Genomic DNA, 27,774 nt, shown 5'->3' on the forward strand with positions numbered 1-27,774 from the left:
AGGTGATATAATAATTAATATTAATCAATATTCTGACCAAATGATGTAATGCTGTAGTTATCAGCGAGGTACATACACAACTTCTACAACAAGGATTTGATTGAGTTTGTGTTTAAAGTGGGATCCAAACCACTATGTACATCCACCAGATATCAAACCCGGGACCCTTTGATTGATTGCAAGGCAACGAAGTTATCACTACACCATCGGGGAGGCCCCCTACAACAGGATGAATGATGAAATAATGAAGTTCATTACAAACGAATACAAAGGAACAATTCAAGCCCTATCCAGAATTTGATAAAATACTTCATTAGTCTCTCATCAAATTAATGTCTGGTGTAAGAAATGTGTGATTTGCAAAATCACCAATTCAGTATTCTTTTGCTTGTGAACAGCAACTGAAATATAATTCTGTCCCTACATACCTCTCAACAGCACAGCTGGTGTAATCCTCATTTGAGGCTTCAGTCTTTATCACCATTAGAACTTCCGGAAGTTGTGTATTTTCTGAATCCACCATCAAGCCAATACTTTGGTCATCTGCTACCACCAACTCAGATCCACTGACAGTGTTCACTTCCTGCTGTAATAAAAAAATTCAAATTTGGAAAAGGTTTTTCACAAACAACATACACAACCATGAAAAGTTATTTTATCACTTTTTACTGTGTATTTGGCTACTGATAAAGACATACTTGTAGTAAATAATGAAAATAAATAAAAATTAAAAATAAAAATCTTGAGCAGAAAGCAAACAGAATTTTGGAACAATGATCTCATACTACTACCATTTTTAATTATACCATTCTGAAATTTTATTTGGACCTGCGATTCTTTGACGGTAACAGGGTCATCTAAATTAGTACGTGAATATATATATATATATATACTCTATGTGATCAAAAGTATCCGGACACACCGCAATACGTGTGTTTATCATAAAGGGCGACACAGTGCTGCCATCTACTGCGTGGAACACATAGTCAGCATGGAACACATAGTCAGCGAACTCAGTAGTCTGCAGACAGTGTGAGACATCAGTATGGGATGGTCTGAGGAACTCGATGACTTTCAACGTGGTCAGTTGGTTGGGTGCCACTTGTGTAGGAAGTCTGTGTGAGATTTCCACCCTCCTTAACATCCCTCTGTCCACTGTTTCCGATGTTATAGTGAAGGGATGTGTACAACCCAAAAGCATGCAGGCCAACCTCCCATGTTGACCTCCAGAGACCATCGAGTGTTGAAGAGGGTCGTGTAGCATTATCGTCAATCATCCATCGCCACCATCACACATGAATTCCGAACTGCATCAGGATCTACTCCAAGCACCATTACTGTTTGGCGCAAGGTGCGGCAACTTGGTTTCCATGGCCGATAAGCTGCCCATAAACCAAACATCACACAGACAAATGCCAAACGCTGACTCGTGTGGTGCAAGGAGCGTCGAAACTGGACCATAGAACAGTGTAAAACCTTTGTGTGGAGTGATGAATCACAGTACACAATGTGGCGATCCAATGGTAGGGTGTGGGTGTGGCGAATGCCTGGTGAACGACATCTAACAGCCTGTATAGTGCCGACAGTGAAATTCAGAGGTGGCGGGGTTACAGTGTGGTCATGTTTCTCCTGGAGGGGGCTTGGCCCCCTTGTTGCTTTACATGGCAATGTCACGGCACAAACTTACGTTGACATTTTAACAGCTTTCATGCTGCCTACCGTCGAAGACCAATTCGGGGATGACCATTGTGTCTTTCAACACGATCGAGGACCCGTCCATACTGCAGGGCTTGTGGGGGAGTGGTTTGACGACAACAACGTCCCACTAATGGACTGGCTTGCACAGACTCCTGATTCGAATCCCATAGAATATCTCTAGGATGTTTTGGAATGCCGACTTCGTGCTAGACCACACCGATCCACATCAATACCTCTTCTCATTTTGGCACTCTGCGAGGAATGGGCTGGCATTCCACACGAAACCTTCCGGCACCTGATTAAAAGTATGCCTGTGAGAGTGATCGCTGTCATTAAGGCTAAGGGTGGGTCAACACTGTATTGACTGCCAGTGTTTCCGATGGAGGGTTGCCCAAACTTGTACTTTATTTTCAGGTGGGTGTCCGGATACTTCTGATCACATAGAGTATATATTTTTAAGTTACACAGAATTATTATTTTTTCTGTAGTTTAGGGCTGATACAAGCATAAAATTGGGCAGAATTACTGGTGATGGAACTGCACCAATAATGTTTCACCTCTTCAAACGCTACTTGGTAGACATTGTGCTGAGGTTAGTATTTATCTTGAAGAGTCACATCTTTTCCAGAGCCTCTTTGACATTTTTCAGTAAGCAAAATATTTCATGGTGAAGGTTTCTTCAATTTTTGGTGAAGAGAAATTGACGTTGAATCAAAGTTACCATGTTCATTGACTAACTTCTCTCCAAATCTCAAAGCTATTTGCAGATATCTCCATCAAATGCTTCAAGTGCAATGTCTATACTTAATACTTGAAAATAATGGTATGATATGCGAGATTTAAAAAAAAAAAAAAACGATTTCAGGCAAACCTTAATCATGTGTTGTTTTCTTAATCTTGTTCTTAGCACTTCATCAGCCTTAACACTCTGATCCACAAATTCCTGCCAGGTGTCAATATGTCTCTGGCAGGTTCTGCATACTTTTGATGGTAACCCATCTCCTGGAGTTACCTACAAAAGATAAGAAACATATTATCAAAATGTGCACTTTGGGGAAGGTTTCACACCATAGTGACAAATGGCACTTCACCACTACACCATACTCCTGACCAGATAACAGACTGTGACGACACAATGTACGCTACTTGGAAATTGAAATGATTTAAAAGTAGTTCAGAATAATTACAAATTTTAAAATATAGTGTTTAATTATAACTGTCATATCAATCTTATCAGAATTTTTCTTTAAAATATCCCTAATTTAAGATAATAATGACAAAATGCATTTCTCCCACAATCCTGTTGTCAAAAAAGGTAAAGTAAAGGTAAAGTACTCCCCTGTGCTATGCACCATGCCATGAAGGGGTGTGGAGTTAGGGCCCCACACTTTTTTGATCACGGTCAAAGATGGGGGTGATGTGATCAGCACCATGCCCCTGGCTGCCTTTACCCCCCAGAGTTTCCTCCAGGTACCCACTTTATACGACGCTGGATTGGTGCCAGAGCTGCTTGAACAGGTGGAAAAAATCCTGGTTCTCCCCCTGCAGGGGATCGAGCCCAGGTCTCTCACATGGTAGTCAGATGCCATAACGACTGAGCTATCGCAGCTATCCTGTTGTCAAAATTATGAAAATTATGCATACATTTCAGTATATTTAGACCTCACAAAAATGTTATGTGGCATTTTTGCAGCCTCTGCAAGACACCCATACTCCAGAAATGCATTGGCTGATGTTGAAAATTAAATTTGAACCAAATTTAATGAAAACAATCCCTCGCCTTGGTTGAAAGATGGCTTACAATCAACAAAATCAGTCCAGTGGAAGTAACTGAGGTATCCAAGTGATTGAACATCTGTCTCGACACAATTACTTTCAGTCTGAAGACAAATACTTCATACAGACAGAGGTATTGGCCATGGATAATCCTCTTTCTGCACCCATAGCCAATACTGTGATGCACTTAACCAAAAAAGGCATCCTAAAGACATCCTTCGCTCACCAGAACTCCAGTACATAAGATATGGCAGATATGCAGACAACGCCATCGTCATGTACAAAAATGATGAAATCACCCCAGGCTCAAATTCACCATAGAACTGGAAAATCAAGGCAGCATCAACTTTCTAAACCTAAAGACGAGACAACAAATTTACCACCACAGTCTACAGAAAACTAGGGGTAGGGAACCAGCATATTCACTCTCTCTCACTGCACAAGTGAAGAAGATCTGAGAGAAGAAAATCACAGGCACAAGACTGAAGAATGGGTACACAGTGCATCAACTTTCAGAATGGTGTAGCAAAGCAGAGATGCACGCTTGATGGCCAAACCATCACCATTGAACCAGCAACATTAAAATGAAATGGTTTGCTTTCCCTTACCGCCATAGGACATCCAACCACCTTGCCAAGACACTTGAGACAGCATGACATCAAACTGGCAGACAAACCAGTGACCAAAATAGCCAGTGCTCTAAACACACACACACAATATTTCCTCTCACCCCTCGACAACCTAGGAGTATATGACACCTAGTATGAGTGCAATTCACATTACATTGGCAGATCTCTGAGAACCATCAATGAGCGTATACAACAGCACTTATCTGATGCAAAATATTCCACAATCAACTACTGGACTGGTAAAGCAACGCAAGTTCAACAAACACAATATCAAAAAAGTTTCATCACACATGCTGATCGATACCAAAATCAAAGAGGCACACACACTTTATACATCATCTGAACATCGACAGCGGTCAGGCACATCCCATGTGGCTTCCGCTATTGCAACAACTTAAACCCAGTGCATGCAGCAGACAAACTAGCTACACTAGCACTCCTAGCAGCATGCAGGGAAACAACAGTAACGGGAAGCCAGACCAGCAGTGAAACAATGAGTTTCCAAGCGGATGGTGGCAGAGATCACCAAAATTAATAGAACCTCTACAAGTAAGGTTTGCATAAAAAAAATAGTAACTCACTTATGTCTAATTATTATCAACCGTGTATTTTATTTCAATAACATAAAACAGTAAGAGTTCTAGATTTAGGGCATTTCACTCCATTTACTTAGAAGGGTTCAAAATGACCATATGCACGGAAGCACCAAAAAATGTCAAATGAATGAATCAATCAATATAACAAACTGTATGACATTTCACATGCCAGCCTGTAGATGAATTACTAAACACTGCAAGAAAGTTAATACAGTAGCAAAATACATACTAATTGTATTTTCCTTACCAGAATGGGCAAATGCTTCATGATCTTCTCACTCAAACCTTCACATTCAAATATTGGTACGGTATCACCCTTCTCATTTGCACACACACGGCATGTCTTGGAGAAATCCTGCTCCCTCAATACAAAATCTGTAAAACAAGCAAATAGAACTGTATTCACCAAAATCAGCCAACCATAATGAAAGGAAATATATATTATATTTTGTAACACATAATGCTATTGTCATGTAATATAAATAAGTATAAAGTCAGATGTCATATAGCTGAATTATGTGCAAGAATAAATGAAGGTAGAGCACTCATACAAATAATACAGTGAAATCTCAAGTTATACATTTTGTGTGACAGAAGGGAAAAATGTATAACTGAGAAAAATGTATTATTGAAAGATAATTAAAATGGTACAATTAAGTACAAAAAGAAAGAAAAGGAGTATTACATATACACACACCAAAGTTTGCTATATTGCACCAATCTGTTCTAAATCATTATTATTAATTCACAAAATCACAAGAAATAGACCGTGAAGGTGCCGGGAGTGGAAGGGGTGCAAGTAAGGTTTACCACTTAATTTGTTCAGCTAATTCCCTCTAAAAAACATGTTCAACATTAGGATGTTTATCTCGATCTTATGTTAACTCTCTCATTTCCCACTTTATACTTTTTCCAAGCCCTGACAATGATAAAATTTGCCAGAAGCCTGTTCCGTATGCCAGGCAACCTATCCCTCCCCTCTTCCTTGCTCTTGCAGCAGTCTTATTCATTCACAATGCGACCTTGAACTCCTGCCTTACCATCGGGGATCAAGCACATTATTGCCACACTGATAGTCACTAAATGCTGCTTTCTGCTATGGTTTTAACTAGGGATGGACAATATCGGAAATTTGAAATCACGATATATCGTCAAGAAAATATCGACACAAACAATATAATTCATAATTGGGAAAAGAGAGACGCGGTAGTATATAAATACGGAGAAACTAGTACTCACTTTTATCCGCGAAGCTGTTTTTTCTTCTTTTTCGATTAATTTCAGTGGCCACTGCCACCATTCTCGTTGGAACTTGCTGTGCTGTTGCTTGGCGTGCGTCTTTTGTTCGTAGTATTCTGGCTGCCGTTAGGTGCGCCGTGCATCTTGGTGCGTCGTCTGCTATTTCCGGGCGATAACTGCTGCAGTAGTGGAATCCAAGTGTGGTGCGCTAGCCCGCTATCGATGTTTAGTTCGTGCGGGAAGTGCATTATGGCGTGCGTTTCCTTGATCAAAGTAGCGCACAAACCCAACTCCAAAATAACTGATAAACTGAACAAGCACAAACGGTACTTCCTCTCTCCCCTTGACAACCCAGGTGTATATGATGCAGAGTGTGAATGCAAGGCTCATTACATCGGCAGGTCCATCAGATCTGTCAATGAAAGAATCCAACAGCACCTAGCAGATGCGAAAAAAGCCCAACCCACTACTGGTCTTGCTAGACATATCAAATACAATAGCCATAAAATTCAAAAGGTTCGAGTCAAACACACTGCCCACACGCTCATAGACACCAAAATCAAGGAAACGCACGCCATAATGCACTTCCCGCACGAACTAAACATCGATAGCAGGCAAGCGCACCACACTTAGATTCCACTACTGCAGCAGTTATCGACTATTCAAAAAATTGCTCCATCAACATTACTTAGATATGTAATTGATAATTTAAATATAATTCTAATTTTAACAATTAGAACATCAGCAATTATTGGAGCAATTGGAGGATTAAATCAAACCTCATTACGAAAAATTATAGCCTTTTCGTCAATTAACCACATATCATGAATTGTCCTAAGAATAACATCAGAAGATAACACTTGGCTAACATATTTACTACTATACGTCCTTATAACCACCTCTACCATTATGTTATTTTCAATAAACAAAACATACTACGTCCATCAACTGTTTATACTAAAACTTCCCCCCATCAAAAAAATATCATTATTCATATCAATATTATCCCTTGGTGGGCTACCCCCCCTACTGGGATTTTTACCAAAATGAATAGTTATTATCCAAACAACCAACCTTAGGCAATTAATTATAATTATAATCCTAATTAGTATATCACTATTAACCCTATACTATTACTTACGAACCTCACTTACATCAATTTTAATAAATTACAAAACTAATATATGAAATATTATTAACAACAAACCATTAAATTTAAAAGAACAAGTATTATCTGTAATCACAATTTTTCTCGCAGTGTGTGGGCTACCTATAATTCAACCAATTTATATATCTTTATAAGATCTTTATTAAGGTCTTAAGTTAATTTTAAACTAATGACCTTCAAAGTCATAAATAAAGGGTATTCTTTTAGGCCTTAATACTACAACGTATCACCCTGAAATTGCAGTTCAAAATTATTATTCTTAACTATAAAGCCAAAATTTAATGAGAGAGTTTAAAACTCATAAATAAATTTACAGTTTATCACCTATATAATTTCAGTCATCTCATTCTTGCAACGATGATTATTTTCTACTAACCATAAAGATATTGGTACAATATATTTAATTTTCGGAGTATGATCAGGAATAGTTGGAACATCATTAAGTATTCTAATCCGTATAGAATTAGGTCAGCCGGGGAGATTAATCGGGGATGATCAAATCTACAATGTAATTGTAACTGCACACGCATTTATTATAATTTTTTTTATAGTAATACCCATTATAATTGGAGGATTTGGAAACTGATTAGTGCCTCTAATAATTGGAGCCCCAGATATAGCCTTCCCACGATTAAATAACATAAGATTTTGATTATTACCTCCATCATTAACTCTACTATTATCAGGAAGAATTGTAGAAAGTGGTGCAGGAACTGGTTGAACAGTGTATCCTCCCCTATCGGCAGGAATTGCACATGCTGGAGCCTCTGTTGATTTGTCAATTTTTTCATTACACTTAGCAGGAGTATCCTCTATTCTGGGGGCAGTAAATTTTATTACAACAGTAATTAATATACGAACTATAGGAATATCTATAGAACGAGTCCCATTATTTGTATGATCAGTAGTAATTACTGCAGTTCTACTATTATTATCACTACCAGTTCTAGCAGGAGCAATTACTATATTATTAACAGATCGAAATTTAAATACCTCATTTTTTGATCCATCCGGTGGTGGAGACCCAATCTTATACCAACACCTATTCTGATTCTTTGGCCACCCAGAAGTATATATCCTAATTCTACCAGGATTTGGAATAATTTCACATATTGTAACTCAAGAAAGAGGTAAAAAAGAAACATTTGGGGTCCTTGGAATAATTTATGCAATAATAGCAATTGGATTTCTAGGATTTATTGTATGGGCACATCATATATTTACTGTAGGAATAGATGTTGACACACGAGCATACTTTACTGCAGCTACAATAATTATTGCTGTACCAACAGGAATTAAGGTATTTAGATGAATTGCAACACTACATGGAACACAAATTAACTACTCCCCATCAATATTATGGGCATTAGGATTTATCTTCTTATTTACAATAGGAGGATTAACAGGAGTAGTATTAGCAAATTCATCACTAGATATTGTACTACATGATACATACTATGTTGTAGCACATTTTCACTATGTACTCTCTATAGGAGCAGTATTTGCTATTATAGCAGGACTAGTACATTGATTTCCACTATTTACAGGAGTAATAATAAACCCAGATTGATTAAAAATTCAATTCATCTCAATATTTATTGGAGTCAACTTAACATTCTTTCCACAACATTTTCTAGGATTAAGAGGAATACCACGACGATATTCGGATTATCCAGATGCATACACAATATGAAATATTGTTTCAAGACTAGGATCAATCTTATCATTTACAGCAGTAATTATTATAATTTTTATTACCTGAGAAGGTATAACAAGTGCTCGACCAACATTATTTAATCTACAACAAGCATCATCAATTGAATGATATCAAATATCACCTCCATCTGAACATACATATTCAGAACTTCCAATACTACTTACTAACAACTAATTTTAAGGTGGCAGAGAAGTGCATTGAATTTAAGCTTCAAATATAAGGGGTATCTCTTACTTAAAAGTGGCAACCTGAAATCAAATAGGATTACAAGATAGATCCTCCCCATTAATAGAACAAATAATATTTTTCCATGACCACACAATATTAATTTTAATTATAATTACAGTATTAGTAGGATATTTAATAGCATCATTATTTAATAACAAACTAATAAATCGAATACTTTTAGAAGGACAAGCTTTAGAAACAATATGAACAATTATACCAGCAATTACCCTAGTTTTTATTGCCCTACCCTCTCTACGTTTATTATATTTATTAGATGAAATTAATCAACCTTCATTAACTCTTAAAACTATTGGACATCAATGATACTGAAGTTATGAATATTCCGACTTTATAAAGGCAGAATTTGATTCATATATAGCCCCAACAAATGAGATATCTTTAGACTCGTTTCGATTATTAGATGTAGATAATCGAACAGTACTACCAATTAATATAGATATTCGAGTACTAACTACATCTGCAGACGTATTACATTCATGAGCCATGCCATCTATAGGAATTAAGATAGATGCCACCCCAGGACGACTTAACCAAGCAGGGGTAAATATTAGTCGAATTGGTCTATTTTTTGGACAATGTTCAGAAATTTGCGGATCTAATCATAGATTTATACCAATTATTGTTGAAACTACAACTCACAAATCTTTTATTAATTGATTGATAAAAATTATACAAGAATCATTAGATGACTGAAAAGTAAGTAATGGTCTCTTAAACCACAAAATAGTAATATAACAACTACTTCTAATGAAAAGAGTTAGTTAATATATAACATAGGAATGTCAAACCTAAATTATCCTTGTAGATACCTTTTTATCCCACAAATATATCCATTAAACTGAATTATTTTATTCACAATATTTATATTAATTTACTTTTTATTTTTAATTCTCAACTATTATAATTACAATAAATTATTAAATAATAACAATTCTAAAATAGAAAATAAACCAAAAATTAAATACTGAAAATGATAACAAGACTATTCTCATCATTCGACCCAACATCATCAATTATAAATATATCACTAAATTGAATAAGAACATTCTTGGGATTATTAATAATTCCAGCCCCATTTTGATTAATACAATCACGAACCTCTATATTATATAATATAATAATAGTAAAATTACACGAAGAATTTAAAACATTTTTAGGAATAGTTAGTCACCAAGGAAGAACTCTAATATTTATTAGCATATTTTCAATAATCCTATTTAATAATTCAATAGGATTATTACCCTATGTATTTACTAGATCAAGCCACTTAGTCTTTACCTTAACCCTAGCCCTACCAATATGATTATCATTTATGCTATTCGGGTGAATTAATAATACAAAACATATACTAGCACACCTAGTGCCGGAGGGTGTACCAGCACTATTAATACCAATTATAGTAGGTATTGAAATAATTAGAAATCTAATTCGTCCAATAACTTTATCAGTACGATTAGCAGCCAACATAATAGTTGGACACTTAATAATATCAATAATTGGAAATACAGGAACAATATTAGAAATTATTGGACTTTCAATACTAATTTTAGCACAAATTATATTAATTATTATAGAAACAGCCGTAGCATTTATTCAGTCTTATGTATTTGCCTTATTAATTGCTATCTACTCTAGAGAATCAAAATAACTAATGTCAGCAAATCAAAATCACCCATATCACTTGGTGGATCAAAGTCCATGACCAGCAACAGGAGCCATTAGAGCAATAATATTAACAACAGGAATAATTAGATGATTTCACCAACAAAATATAGTACTATTATTAATAGGGGTAACAACTATACTCCTTACAATAATTCAATGATGACGAGATATTTCACGAGAGGGAACATATCAAGGATTACATACAAATCAAGTTATAATAGGACTACGATGGGGTATAATTTTATTTATTATTTCAGAAGTATTATTTTTTGTATCATTCTTTTGAGCATTTTTCCATAGAAGTTTATCCCCAACAATTGAACTGGGAATATTATGACCACCAAAGGGGATTACTCCATTTAATCCAATACAAGTACCCTTATTAAATACAGCAATTCTTCTAGCCTCAGGAGTAACAGTAACATGAGCACATCATGGACTATTAGAAAAAAACCACTCACATACAATGCAAGCACTTATATTAACATTAATATTAGGAGTATACTTTACTATTCTCCAAGCATATGAATACTATGAGTCCCCATTTACTATTGCTGATGCAGTATATGGATCCACATTCTTTATAGCAACAGGATTTCACGGACTACATGTTATTATTGGATCAACCTTCCTGGGGGTATGTCTAATTCGACACATCCTATGCCATTTTTCACCAACACATCACTTTGGATTTGAAGCAGCAGCATGATATTGACATTTTGTAGATGTAGTATGATTATTCCTTTATATTTCAATTTATTGATGAGGTAGATAATTTACTTAGTATATTTTAAGTACATTTAACTTCCAATTAAAAAGATTATAATAAAATAAAGTAAATAATTAATGTAATCATAAGTATCTCATTATTAATTATAATAATTGCATCAATTGTAATAATATTATCCACATTATTATCAAAAAAAATAATTACAGACCGAGAAAAAAGATCACCATTTGAATGTGGATTTGACCCAAAATCCTCAGCACGAATTCCATTTTCTATAAAATTTTTTCTAATTGCAGTAATTTTTCTAATTTTTGATGTAGAAATCGTATTACTATTACCAATAACAGTTATTATTACTAATTCAAAATTAATATATTGACTATGTGTTAGACTCCTATTTCTATTAATTTTACTTTTAGGTTTATATCATGAATGAACCCAAGGATCACTAGAATGAGCATGCTAGAGTAATAGTTAATAATAACATTTGAGTTGCATTCAAAAAGTATTGAATAATTCAATTTACTTTATTAAGCAAGAAGCAAAAGCAATCAGCTTCGACCTGAATAAATTGGTGTATATTACCCTTGCTTACTTGACTGAAGCCAAAGAAAGGCGGCATATTAATGTTAATAATAAAATTAGGAATATTTCCTCAGTTAAGGGGTATTTATTAAGTGGGGGCTGCTAACTTCCATCTTTAGTGGTGAAATTCCATTAATACTCTTCACATTATTTCTTTAGTATAAAATTACATTATCTTTTCATGATAAAGCTGGGCTTTAAATAAGTTCAAGAAGTGTTTACAGAATTATTTTATTCTTCTTAATAACTTCAATATTATGCTTTAATAAGCTATATAAACACACATAAATTATTAATAAAATTACTATTAAAAATGAAAATATAAAATAAATATTAAAATAGTTAGAATGTATTAATTGAATATTTAGAGAACCACTCCTTATATATTTGTATACTCCTTGCCCCCCCATAAGTTCACTTCATCCATAATCAATAGCCCTAGTATATAGACCCCCAGTAGTAAATGAACTACCAATTAATCCCCCAGAGGATAAGTAAGGTAAAAATCATATTCCTCCTAATAAGTAGTATATTATTTTATTATTAAAAAATGGATAAACTTCAAACAAGAAAGATGTAATATTATATCCAATTCACCCCCCTAATAAAATACAAATAACTGCCCCTATCCTCAAATTAATGGGAATAATAACAACAAAAACAGAAGGAAAAACTAATCATATTAATCCAGAACCACCCACAACAGATAATAATAATAAACCTAGTATACCCTTAAATATACCTCACCCCCCATCATCAGAAAAGAATTGAAATGATGTACCTCTATAAGACCTACCAACTAAATAATAATTTAATCGAAAACTGTAAGCTATAGTTATCCCCGTAGAAATTCATAGTAAAACAAATATTACTAAATTAAAAGAAGATATACTTAATATTTCCAAAATTAAATCCCTAGAATAAAATCCAGCCAGAAATGGTATTCCACATAGAGCAAGACTAGAAATTATTATACAAGAAATAGTTATTGGCATCTTATTAACTAAGCCCCCCATACAACGAATATCCTGAACATCCCCTATAACATGAATTACTACTCCAGCACATAAAAACAATAAAGACTTAAATATAGCGTGCGTCAACAAGTGAAAAAATGATAGCTCCTTTAATCCCATAGATAATGTTAATATTATTAATCCAAGTTGTCTTAGTGTAGATAAAGCAATAATTTTCCTTAAATCATATTCAAAATTAGCACCAACCCCAGCTATAAACATCGTTAGCCCTGATAACAATAAAAGGACCCTACCAAGAACAGTGTATATCAGTATATCCCCAAAACGAATTAATAAGTAAACCCCAGCAGTAACCAAAGTGGAAGAATGAACTAATGCAGAAACTGGGGTTGGTGCAGCTATAGCTGCCGGCAGCCATGCAGAAAACGGAATTTGTGCACTCCTTGTTATTCCAGCAATAATAATAAATCTAGTAATTAATATTATATCAAAATCAGAAATTAATCATAAATAATAGATATAATTTCATCTACCATAATTTAATATTCAAGCAATAGATAATAAAATAAATACATCACCGATTCGATTGGATAAAGCAGTTAATATCCCAGCAGAATAGGAACGAACATTCTGATAATAAATTACTAGACAATAAGAAACTAATCCTAAGCCATCCCACCCTAAAATAATTCTAATAATATTAGGAGAAATAATTAAAAACATTATAGACCCAACAAATAATAAAACTAAAATAATAAATCGATTTATATTATAATCCCCCTCTATATAAGACCCTCTGTAATTAATAACCATAGAAGAAATATATATAACTAATCCTATAAAAATTAAAGATATTCAATCAAATAACATTGTTATAATAATACTAGAACTATTTAAATTAACAATATTTCACTCAATAAAAATTGTAACATCCTTAATTAAGAATATTATCCCTAATAATAATAAAATTATTCTTCTAATCAATAAAATAATTGATACCATACTTGTAATAAAAAAATTAAAAACCATTGATTTAAGAACTCTTAGTTACCCCTAAGCCCACAACTTACTATTCTACTTAAACTACTTAAATATTTTAAATTCAATGAAATATTGGAGAACAAAAAATAATTAAAAAATTTAATGGAAATAAATGACAAAATAATAATAAATATTCACGAATATTACTTCTTCAACAAGAAAATACACCAGAATAGTATATTCCATGTTGAGTATAAGAATATAAATATAAAGTATAACCAGCACTTAAAAAAGAAAGTAATGCAACACCTACAAAACTAAAATAGGATCACCCAATAATTCTATTTAATAAACTAATTTCACCTAGAAGATTAATAGAAGGAGGGGCAGCCATATTAGTAATTCTTAATATAAATCACCATAAAGATAATCTAGGAATATAATTAATTATTCCCCTATTAATTAACATACTACGACTACCTAATCGTTCATAAGTAATATTTACTAGACAAAATATCCCAGAAGAACAAAGACCATGTGCCACTATTAAAGTAAGACCACCATTTATTCCTCATGCTCCTATAGTTATAATCCCTATTAAAACAAGACCTATATGTGCTACAGATGAATATGCAACCAAGGCCCTTAAATCAATTTGACGTATACAAACAAGACTAATTATTCAAATTCCGACAACTCTAATACCAAATCAAAAAATATTATATTTAATAGCCAATCTCTCAATACAAGAAATAATTCGCAAAATCCCGTACCCCCCAAGTTTTAATAAAATTCCAGCCAAAATTATAGATCCACTAACTGGCGCCTCAACATGAGCCCTAGGTAGTCACAAATGAACCAAAAATATAGGTATTTTTACTAAAAAAGCAAATACCATTCTAACATATCAAACAAAGTAATTTATGTTAATATTAATATATCTAAATATATATATATATAGGCCACCCACCCTATAATTTAATATAAAAATACCAACCAAAAGAGGTAAAGAAGCAAGTAATGTATAAAAAAGTAAATATACCCCCGCTTGTACTCGCTCTGGTTGATACCCTCACCCTAAAATTAAAAATAAAGTAGGTACTAATGATCCCTCAAAAAATAAATAAAATAAAAAAAAATTTATTCTTATAAAAGTTAATATTAACAATAATAATAAAATAATTAACAAAAATATAAATCTACAAGGATAAAAATAAATAGGCATAATACTATTTCTAGCCACTATTATTAAAAAAATAATTCAAATACTAAGTAAAATTAAAGAATAAGATATTACATCCAACCCAATAAAATAACCAGCCCCCCATACTCCGATACCAAATCATACTATTAATAAAAATAAAAAACAACCAAAAACAATAGAAATTTGAACCACCATTCATAAAGAACTATTAAATCTCAAAAGGATTAAAAATATAAAATAAAAAATATACTTTAACATTTTAATAATACAAAAGAATTAAAATAATCATTGCCATGAGTGCGTGTGACTGATACTATAATAGATAAACCGAGAGCTCCCTCACATACACAAAATGAAATAAATAATAAACAAAAATAAGCTTCTTCCTGATTATTAATAAAATAATAAGTTATATATAAATATAAGGATAACACAATAAATTCAAGTCTTAATAGAGTTACTAATAAATGCCTACGTTGAGAAACAAAACATAAAAATCTAATAAATAAAATAATTAATATAAATAATACTCTTAACATAAGTTTTTATAGTTTAATAAAAACAATGGTCTTGTAAATCATAAATGAATTATTAATTCTAAAAACATCAAGGAAGATATAATTATATCATCATTAGCCCCCAAAGCCAATATTTTTATTAAACTACTCCTTGATATTAAAATACAATTAATATTAATTACTATTATATTACTATTAGCACTAATAATACTATATATAAAACATCCACTATCTATAGGGATTATATTAATTATACAAACTGTTACTGCATGCCTAACAATGTCAACATTTCTAAAATCCACATGACTTTCCTACGTACTATTCCTAGTATTTTTAGGAGGAATACTAGTTCTATTTATTTACACAACAAGACTTACACCAAATGAAATATTCAAAATAAGAACAAAAATAATGATTATGAGTGTAATCCTAATGTTATTATGTTTATTTATATTAATAATGAGAGATCCATTATTGACCCCCTCAATATTACAAAATATGGATACATATACAACCTGAAGAAGCACCCCCCCCCTACCAGGAATAAAATTATATAATGAATCCATTATAATAATAACTACTATAACAGTAGTATATTTATTTATTACATTAATTGCAATTGTAAAAATTACTAGACTTTCACACGGACCCCTAAAAATAATTAAATAATTACAAATGACAAAGCCAGCACGAATCTATCACCCCCTACTTAAGCTAGCAAATAATGCATTAGTGGACTTACCAGCCCCACTAAATATTTCCTACTGATGAAACTTTGGCTCACTTATAGGAATGTGTCTTTCAATCCAAATCTTAACAGGTCTTTTTTTAGCAATACATTATATCTCAAGAACAGATTTAGCCTTTTCTAGAGTAATACACATCTGCCGAGATGTAAATTATGGATGAATACTACGAACTATTCACGCTAACGGGGCCTCCATATTCTTTATTTGTATATATATACATGTTGGACGAGGGATATATTATGGATCCTATTTATATTTTCATACATGATCTATTGGGGTCATAATTATATTAGCAACAATAGCAACAGCATTTGTTGGATATGTATTACCATGGGGGCAAATGTCATTTTGAGGTGCCACAGTAATTACTAATTTACTCTCGGCAATTCCATACTTAGGAACTATATTAGTTCAATGAATTTGGGGTGGATTTGCAGTAGATAGTGCCACATTAACTCGATTCTTCGCCTTCCATTTTTTATTACCATTTATTTTAATAGCAATATCCATAGTTCATCTACTTTTCTTGCATCAAACCGGATCTAATAATCCACTATCTATTAATAGTAATATGGATAAAATCCCATTCCATCCATACTTCTCCATAAAAGACACATTAGGGTTTATACTTATAATTTTAATATTAATACAACTCTCATTAATATTTCCAACAACCCTAGGAGATCCAGAAAACTTTACTCCTGCAAATCCATTAGTAACCCCTGTACACATTCAACCAGAATGATATTTTCTATTTGCATATGCCATTCTACGATCAATTCCAAATAAGCTTGGAGGAGTAGTAGCACTAGTATTATCTATTATAATTTTATTTATTATACCAATACACCATAAAAGAAATTTTCGTGGTCTACAATTTTACCCTTTAAATCAAGTACTATTTTGATTAATATTTGCAACCTTTATTTTATTAACTTGAATTGGGGCCCGGCCCGTAGAAACTCCATATATTACTACTGGACAAGTATTAACAATTATATATTTTATATATTTCATCATATCCCCGGCAACCCTACTATTATGAGATAAAATTTTAAAAAAATGACTTCTTGACTGAAACTTTAAGTGTATGTCTTGAAAACATAAAATAGAATATAAATATTCTAGAAGTCTTCACATTCTAATTATTATGCAATTAAACATAAATTGATACAACCAAGCTCCTAAACCCAACAAAAAAAAAAAAATAATTTAAAGAAACCGGAAGAAAACTCCTCCAAGCTAAATATATAAGTTTATCATAACGAAATCGTGGTAGTGTCCCTCGAACTCAGATATAAATAAATCCTAAAAAAATAACCCTTAAGTAAAAAAAATAAGAAAAATAATATCCCCCCAACAATAAAATACTAAATAAAACACTTATAAATAAAATACTAGCATATTCAGATATAAAAATTAAAGCAAACCCCCCAGCACTATATTCAACATTAAATCCAGAAACAAGTTCAGATTCCCCTTCAGCAAAATCAAAGGGAGTTCGGTTAGTTTCAGCCAAGCAAGAACTCAATCAGGCTAACGCCAATGGTATAGCAATAAAAATAAATCATAAATAATCCTGAAAAATATTAAATAAAAGTAAGTTATAACCACCAATTAAAAAAATAAAATATAGTAAAATTAATACTAATCTAACCTCATAAGAAATAGTTTGGGCAACTGCTCGAAGACCCCCGAGTAACGCATAATTAGAATTAGATGATCATCCAGCAGATATTACTCTATATACTCCTATTCTTATACAACATAAAAAAAAAACACCCCTAAATAAAAATTAAATAATAAGGTGTGATATGGAAAAACAACCCAAACAACCAAAGATAAAAATAAACTAAAAACCGGAGACATATAATATGGATAATAATTTCTCAAAGTAGGTAACGTTTGCTCCTTAGTAAATAGTTTAACTGCATCAGCAAAGGGCTGAAAAATACCACAAATTCCAACCCGATTGGGCCCCTTACGAATTTGAATATAACCCAATACCCTACGCTCAAATAAAGTAAAAAAAGCAACTCTAATTAAAACACACACAATTAAAATAATAAAAGAAATAACTCCAACAAACAAATCTAATATCATCATCTATACTATAAAAAGAAATTATCTTCATTATTGAATCCTAAATTCAATGCACTTCTCTGCCATAATAGTAATTATTATCAATCAATATTACATATATAATATAAGTATTTGGTCCTTTCGTACTAAAACACCTTTAATATTAAGAGATAGAAACCAACCTGGCTCACGCCGGTTTGAACTCAGATCATGTAAGAAATTAAAGGTCGAACAGACCATCAAATTTGAAATACTACCCCCAAATGATATCTTAATCCAACATCGAGGTCGCAACCCCTCCTGTCGATAGGATCTCTCAAGAAAGATTACGCTGTTATCCCTAAGGTAACTTATTCTTTAAATCACTAAATAGTGGATCCCAAATAACAAAAATTATTGAATATTAAATAAAAAAGAGCTAATTATTATCTTCCCATCACCCCAATGAAATATTACTTAATAATATATATAATTATAATACCAATCAAAACATCATTAAAATAATATAAAGATCTATAGGGTCTTATCGTCCCCTTAAAAAAACAAAGCCTTTTCACTTTAAAGTAAAATTATATATTAATTAACTAAAGACAGTCTATTCCTCGTCCAACCATTCATTCTAGTCCCCAATTAAAAGACTAATGATTATGCTACCTTCGCACGGTCAAAATACCGCGGCCATTAAACAAGTGTCATTGGGCAGGTTATACTTCATATAAAAATCATGAAAAGATGTTTTTGATAAACAGGCGAGAATAAATTTTGCCTAATTCCTTTAATTAATTAAATAAATATACTAATAGAATCATAATTTCAAAATAAAACCAATTAAAACATATAATTAAGTAAAAAAGTAAAACCAAACTAAATTTTTAATAAAATTTCGAATAAATTATAACAAAATTACAAAAATTAGCAATCTCCAAACCAATAAATATAATAGTTTACTATAAAGTTATAACCAACATATTAACCAGAAGCACATCCCCCTAGTCATAACTAAACATTAATATTATAATATATATTAATATAAAAAATATTAAGATATAAAGCTATATTAAATATAATTCCCTAATAACTAGATATAAGGTAAGTCGAATAACATTTTATTACAAGTAGCAATTTTAACAGAAAAATATAACACTTTTACCTTAAAATTAACCTTACTAGCTCCCCACCCTTCGAGAAAAAAGAATATTCAATTAAAATTTAATCCTCCCTGATACAAAAGGTACGATTATTAACATCTCCTATAATAAAAATCAATATTTCACATATTTAATAAATCCCAACACTGTACTAATAATCTATAACAAACTAATTCATATATACTAAATATATAACCAACCACAATAAAACTCCTTTTCATATATAAACAACCTATAAACAAAATTCAAATAGTAATAAAATTTCTATTAAAATATGTCGAATTGCACGACTAACTACTCAATGTAAACGAATATTCTAGCTAACAGAAATATTTTGATATTATTCAAACTAGGCACACCTTCCGGTACGCCTACTATGTTACGACTTATCTCACCTATATAAATGAGAGCGACGGGCGATGTGTGCATACCCTAGAGCTAATAAACCAAAATGTTATTCTAAAACAAAATTACGATTAAATCCAATTTCAAATATAATTCCAATATATTATCCAAATCAACATAATGTAACCCATCTCCACCCACTAATAAGCTGCACCTTGACCTGAAATACATTCCAATAAAAAAAAAGAATATATATATTTAAATATTCAAATTACGGCGGTATACAAACTGATATTTTACAATAGTAGGTCAAATAAAACGCGGAATATCGATTACGGGACAGGTTCCTCTAAATAGAATAAAGCACCGCCAAATTCTTTGAGTTTCAAGATCATAACTAATACTACTCAAACCAAATTTACAATGATAATAATAGGGTATCTAATCCTAGTTTAATATATCACCTTTATAGAATTAATAAAAATAAAGAACAAATTATATTAAAAATTTCACCTAATAAATAAAATATAAACAACCAAAATCAATTATTACTACAATTAAGCCAACAGCTCTCCACTTATGTCCCCACGTCTAACCGCGGCAGCTGGCACGAATTTAGCCGGACAAAATAAATATTAAAACTTAAAATCCTGTAATCTAATTTACATTAAAATTAAACAAACCCACACACTGCGAACTAAATCCAAATATACCATCTCAACCCATAAAAAATTGGAGGAGATTTTTCCTCTCTTTAATAAATACATATGTAAAATTTAACTAAGGAGATTTAAGCTAGAATAAAACTTTAATTCTAAAATATAAAGAGAGGTTCTTTATTATTACATAATATATATTATATTAAATTAAATTATAATTAGAAATTATCTCACGAAAATTTCCCCCTTTTTTATTTTTACTCACTTTTCCCGTACTATATAGAACACAATTTTTTTTTTCCCTCAAAATTGTGTTCTATATAGATATATTAACTTCTTTTTTCTCTAGACTCAATAAGTATTAAAATGACATGTTAATTAAGTCAATTACTTTAAGTTAGGCTACAAAAACTTAAAAGAAAATTAGATAAGATTAAAAATGATTCTGAAGTATTTTATATTATTTAATAAATAGGTTCTACTTATTAAGTATAAGAATAAAAGTCTAATAAATAATATTATTAACCCACTATTATAATTTTTTTATAAATAAGATGTCTGAAAAAGGATTACCATGATAGGGTAAAGTATACATGAAATTTAACATGTTCTTATTATTTATTTTGATAGAAATGAACTTTTTATAAATGAAAGAATTAAACTTTCTCCAGTGGTATCAAACCCCATAGTGCATCATACACCAAAATATAATAAAAAGGTAAGCTAATTAAGCTAGAGGGCTCATACCCCGCATATGAAGGTTTATAATTAATCCTTCCCTTTTTAATGCTCACAACCCCCAAAAAAATAATATTCCTATTGACCCTCACAATAGGAACCCTCCTTTCTATTTCTTCCACCTCATGATATGGAGCCTGAATAGGCTTAGAAATTAACTTAATATCTTTTATCCCATTAATTTCCACACCAAATAATCAACGAAATACAGAAGCATCACTTAAATACTTCCTAATTCAAGCATTAGCATCATCAATAATTTTGGCTGCAGCATTAATTATAATTAATGCTGCAAATTTCAATATGCAACCCCAACTTCTCACTATAGCTTTATTAATAAAAATAGGAGCTGCTCCATTTCACATTTGAATACCAGAAGTTATAGAAGGAATAACATGAATTAACTGCCTAGTAATAACGACTATTCAAAAAATTGCTCCAAGATGCACGGCGCACCTAACGGCAGCCAGAGAACTACGGACAAAAGACGCACGCCAAGCAACAGCACAGCAAGTTCCAACGAGGATGGTGGCAGTGGCCACTGAAATTAATTGAAAAAGAAGAAAAAACAGCTTCGCGGATAAAAGTGAGTACTAGTTTCTCCGTATTTAACAATATTTTTTTTTATCCGTATCGCGATATCGGTGATATATCATCTATACAATACATACTGCTAAAATATTGTGAAAATATATCGCTGACATTATCTCAGACACGATACATATCGCCAAAATATCATGATTATATATCATCTAGTTGATATCGCCTGGATGCTATTTTTCCAATATTGCGATGTATCACCCAACACTAGTTTTAACACATTCTAAAAGTGTGACCGAGTTGTCTTTGTTCTCCCCCTTCAAAAACACGTACGTGGACAATTGAGAACTTGAGAACATGGCTCAATCACTATTCGTACTTCTTTACCCATGCTTTTACTTATTTGGACAGGAGAGACAGAGGGGTGAGGGGGGAGGAACTTGCTTGGAAAACTTTCGTTTCTTCTTGTTTGCTGGGGGAAAGAGAGAGAAGAATTGCCAACCCCAGTTATCCGATATTAGTTGAGGAACGAGCGAAAAAAATTATAGGGAATATTGCTCGTGTATCCATTACAATGCAATAATCCTTCCTCCTTCTTTTCTGCAACTTGGTTCAGGAATAAGCATGCTGCTGATTTTTTTGAAGAAAAAAAAGCTGTAGTCCAGTTTATCTTGCCTTCAACAAGGGCTTTATCTTGAAAATGCACAGAACCTTCTATTCCGCAGCCTGTCCGTTGGTGGCAGTCTGTCTGGAGGGAGGCTTCTATAGGTGCCAGTGTTATGTCTGGCTGTTCCAAAGCAGTTGCTTGCTGATATTGCTTCTGACAGCAATGACTTATACAACATAAAGGATGCAACTTTTCGTTCTTGTCCTGCCTTCTTATAAACAAAACCGTAACGGATAACACACGAATAATCCTTTTGAACACTAAAGCCAGTGGTGTGCCCAGGATTTTTGAGGGGCGGGGGCTTACATATACATTTTTTTTGCCTCCCTGATGTCATAGCGGTAATGTTGTCGTCTTGTAATCAAGGGAGTCCCAGGTTAGATACCTGGTGGACTCAGGGGTGCCCATCCCCCCAAATCATATCATTCACACCCTCAAAACATACTATAATCCCCATCAAGTATTTAATTACGGCATGATTGGTTAAATGTAGTAAATTAAATTATGTAAATATGCATGCATATAAATAGTGTTTGTGAGTGGGTTTATAAAACTAACAATTTGAGTAACACAAATTGTTACACAACTTAAGATAAAGATAGAAAATTCAACCTTGGCAAACCAAATAACATGCTCCAGCCGTACGACCGATTCAATTATTGTTTCACGAGACATTACAGAACCCTAGCCAGAAAATTTTACGCTCAGGGCAATAATATAATAAGGCTCCCCTTTCGAAGAACCCCTCCTCCCTGTTTTCTTGGGGTAAATATAATTATTTTAATAAACCATAACAATAATTACGTGGATTTTATCTTCTGTGCAAATTTAACTTGTTAAAGTAAAATCATTTGATGATAACTGAGGAGACAGTTCAGAATTCCCAATGAAACCACATAAGTAGATTCAGCGTTAAAAACAATGCCTTTGACATGATTATTTCAAACTCCATTCCAGTACAAAATAAATTATAAGCGTAAGAAGCAGGATACACAAAGGACCGAGAAGACTCACAATTTTCAAGTTTGGCGAAATGGTGTAGTGGTTAAGGCAGGTATTGGAGGTCTTATGTTCAATCCCCACTTGAGGCTACTTTATTTTCAAAACTTTTTCTTAATGTCTCGTTGCATTTTTTATAATTAATTAGAACATATTGGTAAATTGAATTAATGAAAATGTAACAGATTTACCATTCTTACGAATTTGATTATATTTCTTTAAAACAATCCTTTTAGCAATGGCTTAAACAATTTTCTGGTTGTAAGACCAACAAATCAAGAACATTTATTATATGGATGTTTAATTACGAATTTGCCGATCTTGTGTGGCGGAGTGGTTAGCACAGCGTGCTACAATGCTAGGGATTCCAGGTTCAAATCTCGTCCCAGGCATAGGTGTTCCTTGTGAGTGTCACTTCATCAGTTACCATATCATCACTCATACTCATCGTCACAATTTGCCAAAAGTGGCTAAATGAGAAATCAAAGTAAATTGCGTATTTATGAAAGAAGAAAGAATACACTTTTGAAGTATTTATTACAAAATATAAAAGAAGAATATTTCGTTTCGTAGGTTTGAAATTGTCAGTAATTCGATGAATATGAAGTAGCCTGGATGTTGGGCTGGCTTGTTTAAAATCACAAGATAAAAGATACTCTGAAGTTAGAGCTAAAATTTAACTTGGTTTAGGACCACGCTATAACCGCAGTAGAGACTTGTTAAATTTGAATCCTACCATAACAACTTTCATCTTAAATGAGAAAGGGAGTTGAGCCATACTACGATCCAACATTTAGGAAATTCATTTTCTGATATGGATAAGCGCTTTAAAATGGGCACCCCAAACTATTTAGTAGAGGCTAAGAATGCTTCCTATGCCCTTCATGTAATTGTAACACCACTGACGTATCCAATTATATCTGACCTAGATTTTTTGTTAACTATTAAAACATGGTCACTAGTACTGCACTATGTTCCCTGTTGTTTGAAATTAATAAACCTATCAAACTGGAAGCCACTCGTTCAATTTAACGTTTTCGAAATTTCTCCTGAGCAGCCTTTTCATGCAGTGACATTGATAATTCGAACATTGTATTATCAGTTTTAACAATATTTGCCTGTAACAGATTCACAATGTTTATAATAAGTGTTTCTTCCCCCCCGGACCCTTAATTGTCGAATGTTACTTAAAATATTGATTTGATTTGATTTTAAAACTTTTGGGTGCATCAGCACCAAGGCTATTTTGCACCCGTCACACCATACGGGGTCCAGCCCCTTACCGTTACACGTAACAACTCTAACGTTGCTTAATTAAAATCATAAAAGATTAAAATGTTCTGACTGTTGTTAAAAGCCGAGGCTGCAAAGAACACTCAGCACAAATAAGGACAAAACACAGGACAACACAAACAAAATTATACTGGCCATGGGGCCAGTCGCCAGAGCCTCGTTAGTCTTTAGTCCAGGGTGCACTACGTGGAAGTGAGGTTGACTTTTGGGTGCCTACGTGGACGGTACCCCTTACACCCCACTTAAAATATTGCTTTTTGCTCATTCTTACATTTAGACTCTACAATTTTCAAAAAGATTCAGTTGACAATTGGGAAAAGTGAGATGCGGTAGTATATAAATATGGAGAAACTAGTACTCACTTTATCCATATTTATTAAGATTCAGTTGTTGAGCAGTTATATCCTTTTATCTTCAATTTATCCTATAGTAACAAAAGAGAAACAAAGGGCTTTCTCAAATGGCGCTTGCAGAAAGAAGGCCGGGTGGGAGGTAGAGGGAACCCTCTGTCAGAGGTGTGCAGGTTGCCCAAATATTTTTACGCACATGAAAATATAGTAAACTTAACAAATGATAATTTAGTAGAGATCTGAACATAAATCCAAACTCATTCAAAAAGCCGAACACGAAAACATCCTGACATTGTAGTTCTGAACATTCTGTCTCAAAACGAAATTGCCGTCCATCAATTAGAACAAGAATGTAACTCAGCACATTTGAAGAAAGGGTCTAACAAAAGGTTGTGCTGAATTCTCGTAAGGTGCTAGCCACTAATCACAATATCTCCGACTTTCATCTGTAAATTGAGTGATCCTACTAAAGGAATAACGAAAGGATGGAAGCAAGTTGACGCGTGCCTCTTGAGATATCTTATTACGAGATATAACACTTTTGTTTTTCCGTTGAGATTTTCAGTCTCCAGTAAATATTTCGTAATCAAACCCATTTTCTTAAAATGAAATGCTGGAGATTAGTGAGGCGGATGTTAATGATGTTCTCGCCTTGTCAAGAATTTGGAAAGGACAGTTCTATTCACCCAAGTAGCGCCGGAGACATGGCGTTAGTTATTTTACACTACCATTTATCATGAAGGCTAATCGCAACTTTGAGGTTGAATTGCAAATTGATAACACAAAAACACAACAACCACAAATAAACCTACGGATAACAGAATTATTTGAAGGGAGATGACATATTTTCAGTTAAAAATGGTCACAAAATATAACTTTTCACATCGTCCATTAAATTGCTATATCTAAACCCATCAATTGCTGTACATGACCTATACTAGTCTAAAAATCATAAAGTAGTATAGCGCCAATCTAAAAACTGAATTTTGACCCTTGCAATGATTTTGATAATTGTGTTAATTATACAGTAGATTATAATCTACTTTACGCCGAAAGTGACAAACTCACTCCTACGGGGAGGAGAAACTTCGCATAATTCATACTTCTTAAAATTATAATCCCGGTTATAACTGTGAATTTACTTGGTATGCACCACAGTCAAATTTTTAGACAGTCACAAGATATCTGCGCTGTTATGCCACCTCCGCGACAGATAGTCTGAGAAAATGGCAACCATACAGCAGAGGACTTGTTTTAAATACATAAATCTACAACCACTCTCATGGATAACTGTCTTACATCGAGCGACTGTTTCTTTGGATGGTAAGTTAAAGTATGTTCCGTGGTTGACAGCAACCCTAGGTGAGTTCAAAAATCGCATTGTTACTGCTACGTAGTCATGGTAAAGAGCATGATCAAACGTTTATCCAAATTTCTTGGATAAAAGCAAGGAGAAAAGCATTGATCATATGGATGTATGATTTGATTCATTCTCTTGGGAATACAAAACTTCCGATGGAGTAGAAAAATATATCAACGGGAAGAGGACAGTTTGAAGTTGTATTTGTATTTCACCAGCGGAAAAGTCGAAACTTCCATTTGATTAGCCGTAACTTGATGTTGAAGTTGATTCTCCATAAGGATATGACTTGTCCAATGCAATGCAAAGAATAAAAGCAGAATTATAGAGCGCAGGCCAATCTGGTTCAAGGTTGCATTGCCCATCCCCAGCCCTCCGATGTAAAGGACAAAAATAGAATTCCAAGTCGAGAGTCTGGTCCCATTGTTGCAACTGATAAGAAAACCTGTACAGGAAAGGATGGCACATGTTATCATCACAGAAATCTATAACTCCAAGAGTTGCATTCTTCCAAACAAGCAGTTGTTAAAAGAGTATAACTGAAGTCTTTTTCTTGCTGGAACTGAACTCGTTGAACGTACAACTGGAAAAATCGTATATCTGAAAACATATAACTAAAATATAATAGTAGACAGCCTTAGGGGAATTAGCAGGGACCGCCAGAAAAAAAACGTACTATTGTGAAACATATAACTGCAATTTCACTGTATTTTTGTAGGATTGCATGCAACAGAACATCTCAAGACAAAAACCAATATTTTCAATGCAATAGTAGCAGAAGTGTGGCATTTAAAGGGAAACTCAATCAAAATTATGATCAACACAAATGGATTTTTGGGGGCACTCTGCAAGAATCTCAAGATGGGAAAAAACAGAATGAAATAGTGTAATTAGAGAATAGATGAATGTGCAGCATTCAAACATTGATGAAAATTGTAAAGGGAAAAAATAAGTAAAGTGCTCCCCTGTGCTTTGCACCAAGCCATGAAGGTGTATAAGGGGTGTGGGGTTAGGGCCACACACTCTTGATCTCGGCTGATGAAAATTGTCACAATTAAAAGTTAAAATATTTATAAAAATTAGTGGGTGAGTATTTCACTCCAATTATGAGC

At 33.0% G+C, this 27,774-nt stretch overlaps 1 protein-coding gene and 3 pseudogenes across 1 annotated transcript in view; 1 reads left to right on the forward strand and 3 right to left on the reverse strand.

Annotated features, from left to right (window-relative positions):
- Positions 1-27,774, reverse strand: part of LOC145985070 (uncharacterized) — a 91,546-nt gene that overhangs the window by 26,763 nt on the left and 37,009 nt on the right. Inside the window, exons 6-8 of the mRNA XM_083118641.1 lie at positions 4,947-5,074; positions 2,570-2,710; positions 429-586 (exon numbers count right to left, since the gene is read on the reverse strand). Coding sequence (XP_082974767.1) covers positions 429-586; positions 2,570-2,710; positions 4,947-5,074 — 427 coding nt within the window. The remainder of the gene's footprint in view (positions 1-428; positions 587-2,569; positions 2,711-4,946; positions 5,075-27,774) is intronic.
- LOC145984862 (ATP synthase subunit a pseudogene) lies at positions 10,043-10,720 on the forward strand (annotated as a pseudogene).
- Positions 12,646-14,031, reverse strand: LOC145984863 (NADH-ubiquinone oxidoreductase chain 5 pseudogene; annotated as a pseudogene).
- On the reverse strand, positions 17,638-18,587 carry LOC145985804 (NADH-ubiquinone oxidoreductase chain 1 pseudogene; annotated as a pseudogene).

The sequence above is a fragment of the Lepisma saccharinum genome, chromosome 3 (genome assembly GCF_977018435.1).
Source record: "Lepisma saccharinum chromosome 3, izLepSacc3.1, whole genome shotgun sequence".
NCBI classification, from domain to species: domain Eukaryota; kingdom Metazoa; phylum Arthropoda; class Insecta; order Zygentoma; family Lepismatidae; genus Lepisma; species Lepisma saccharinum.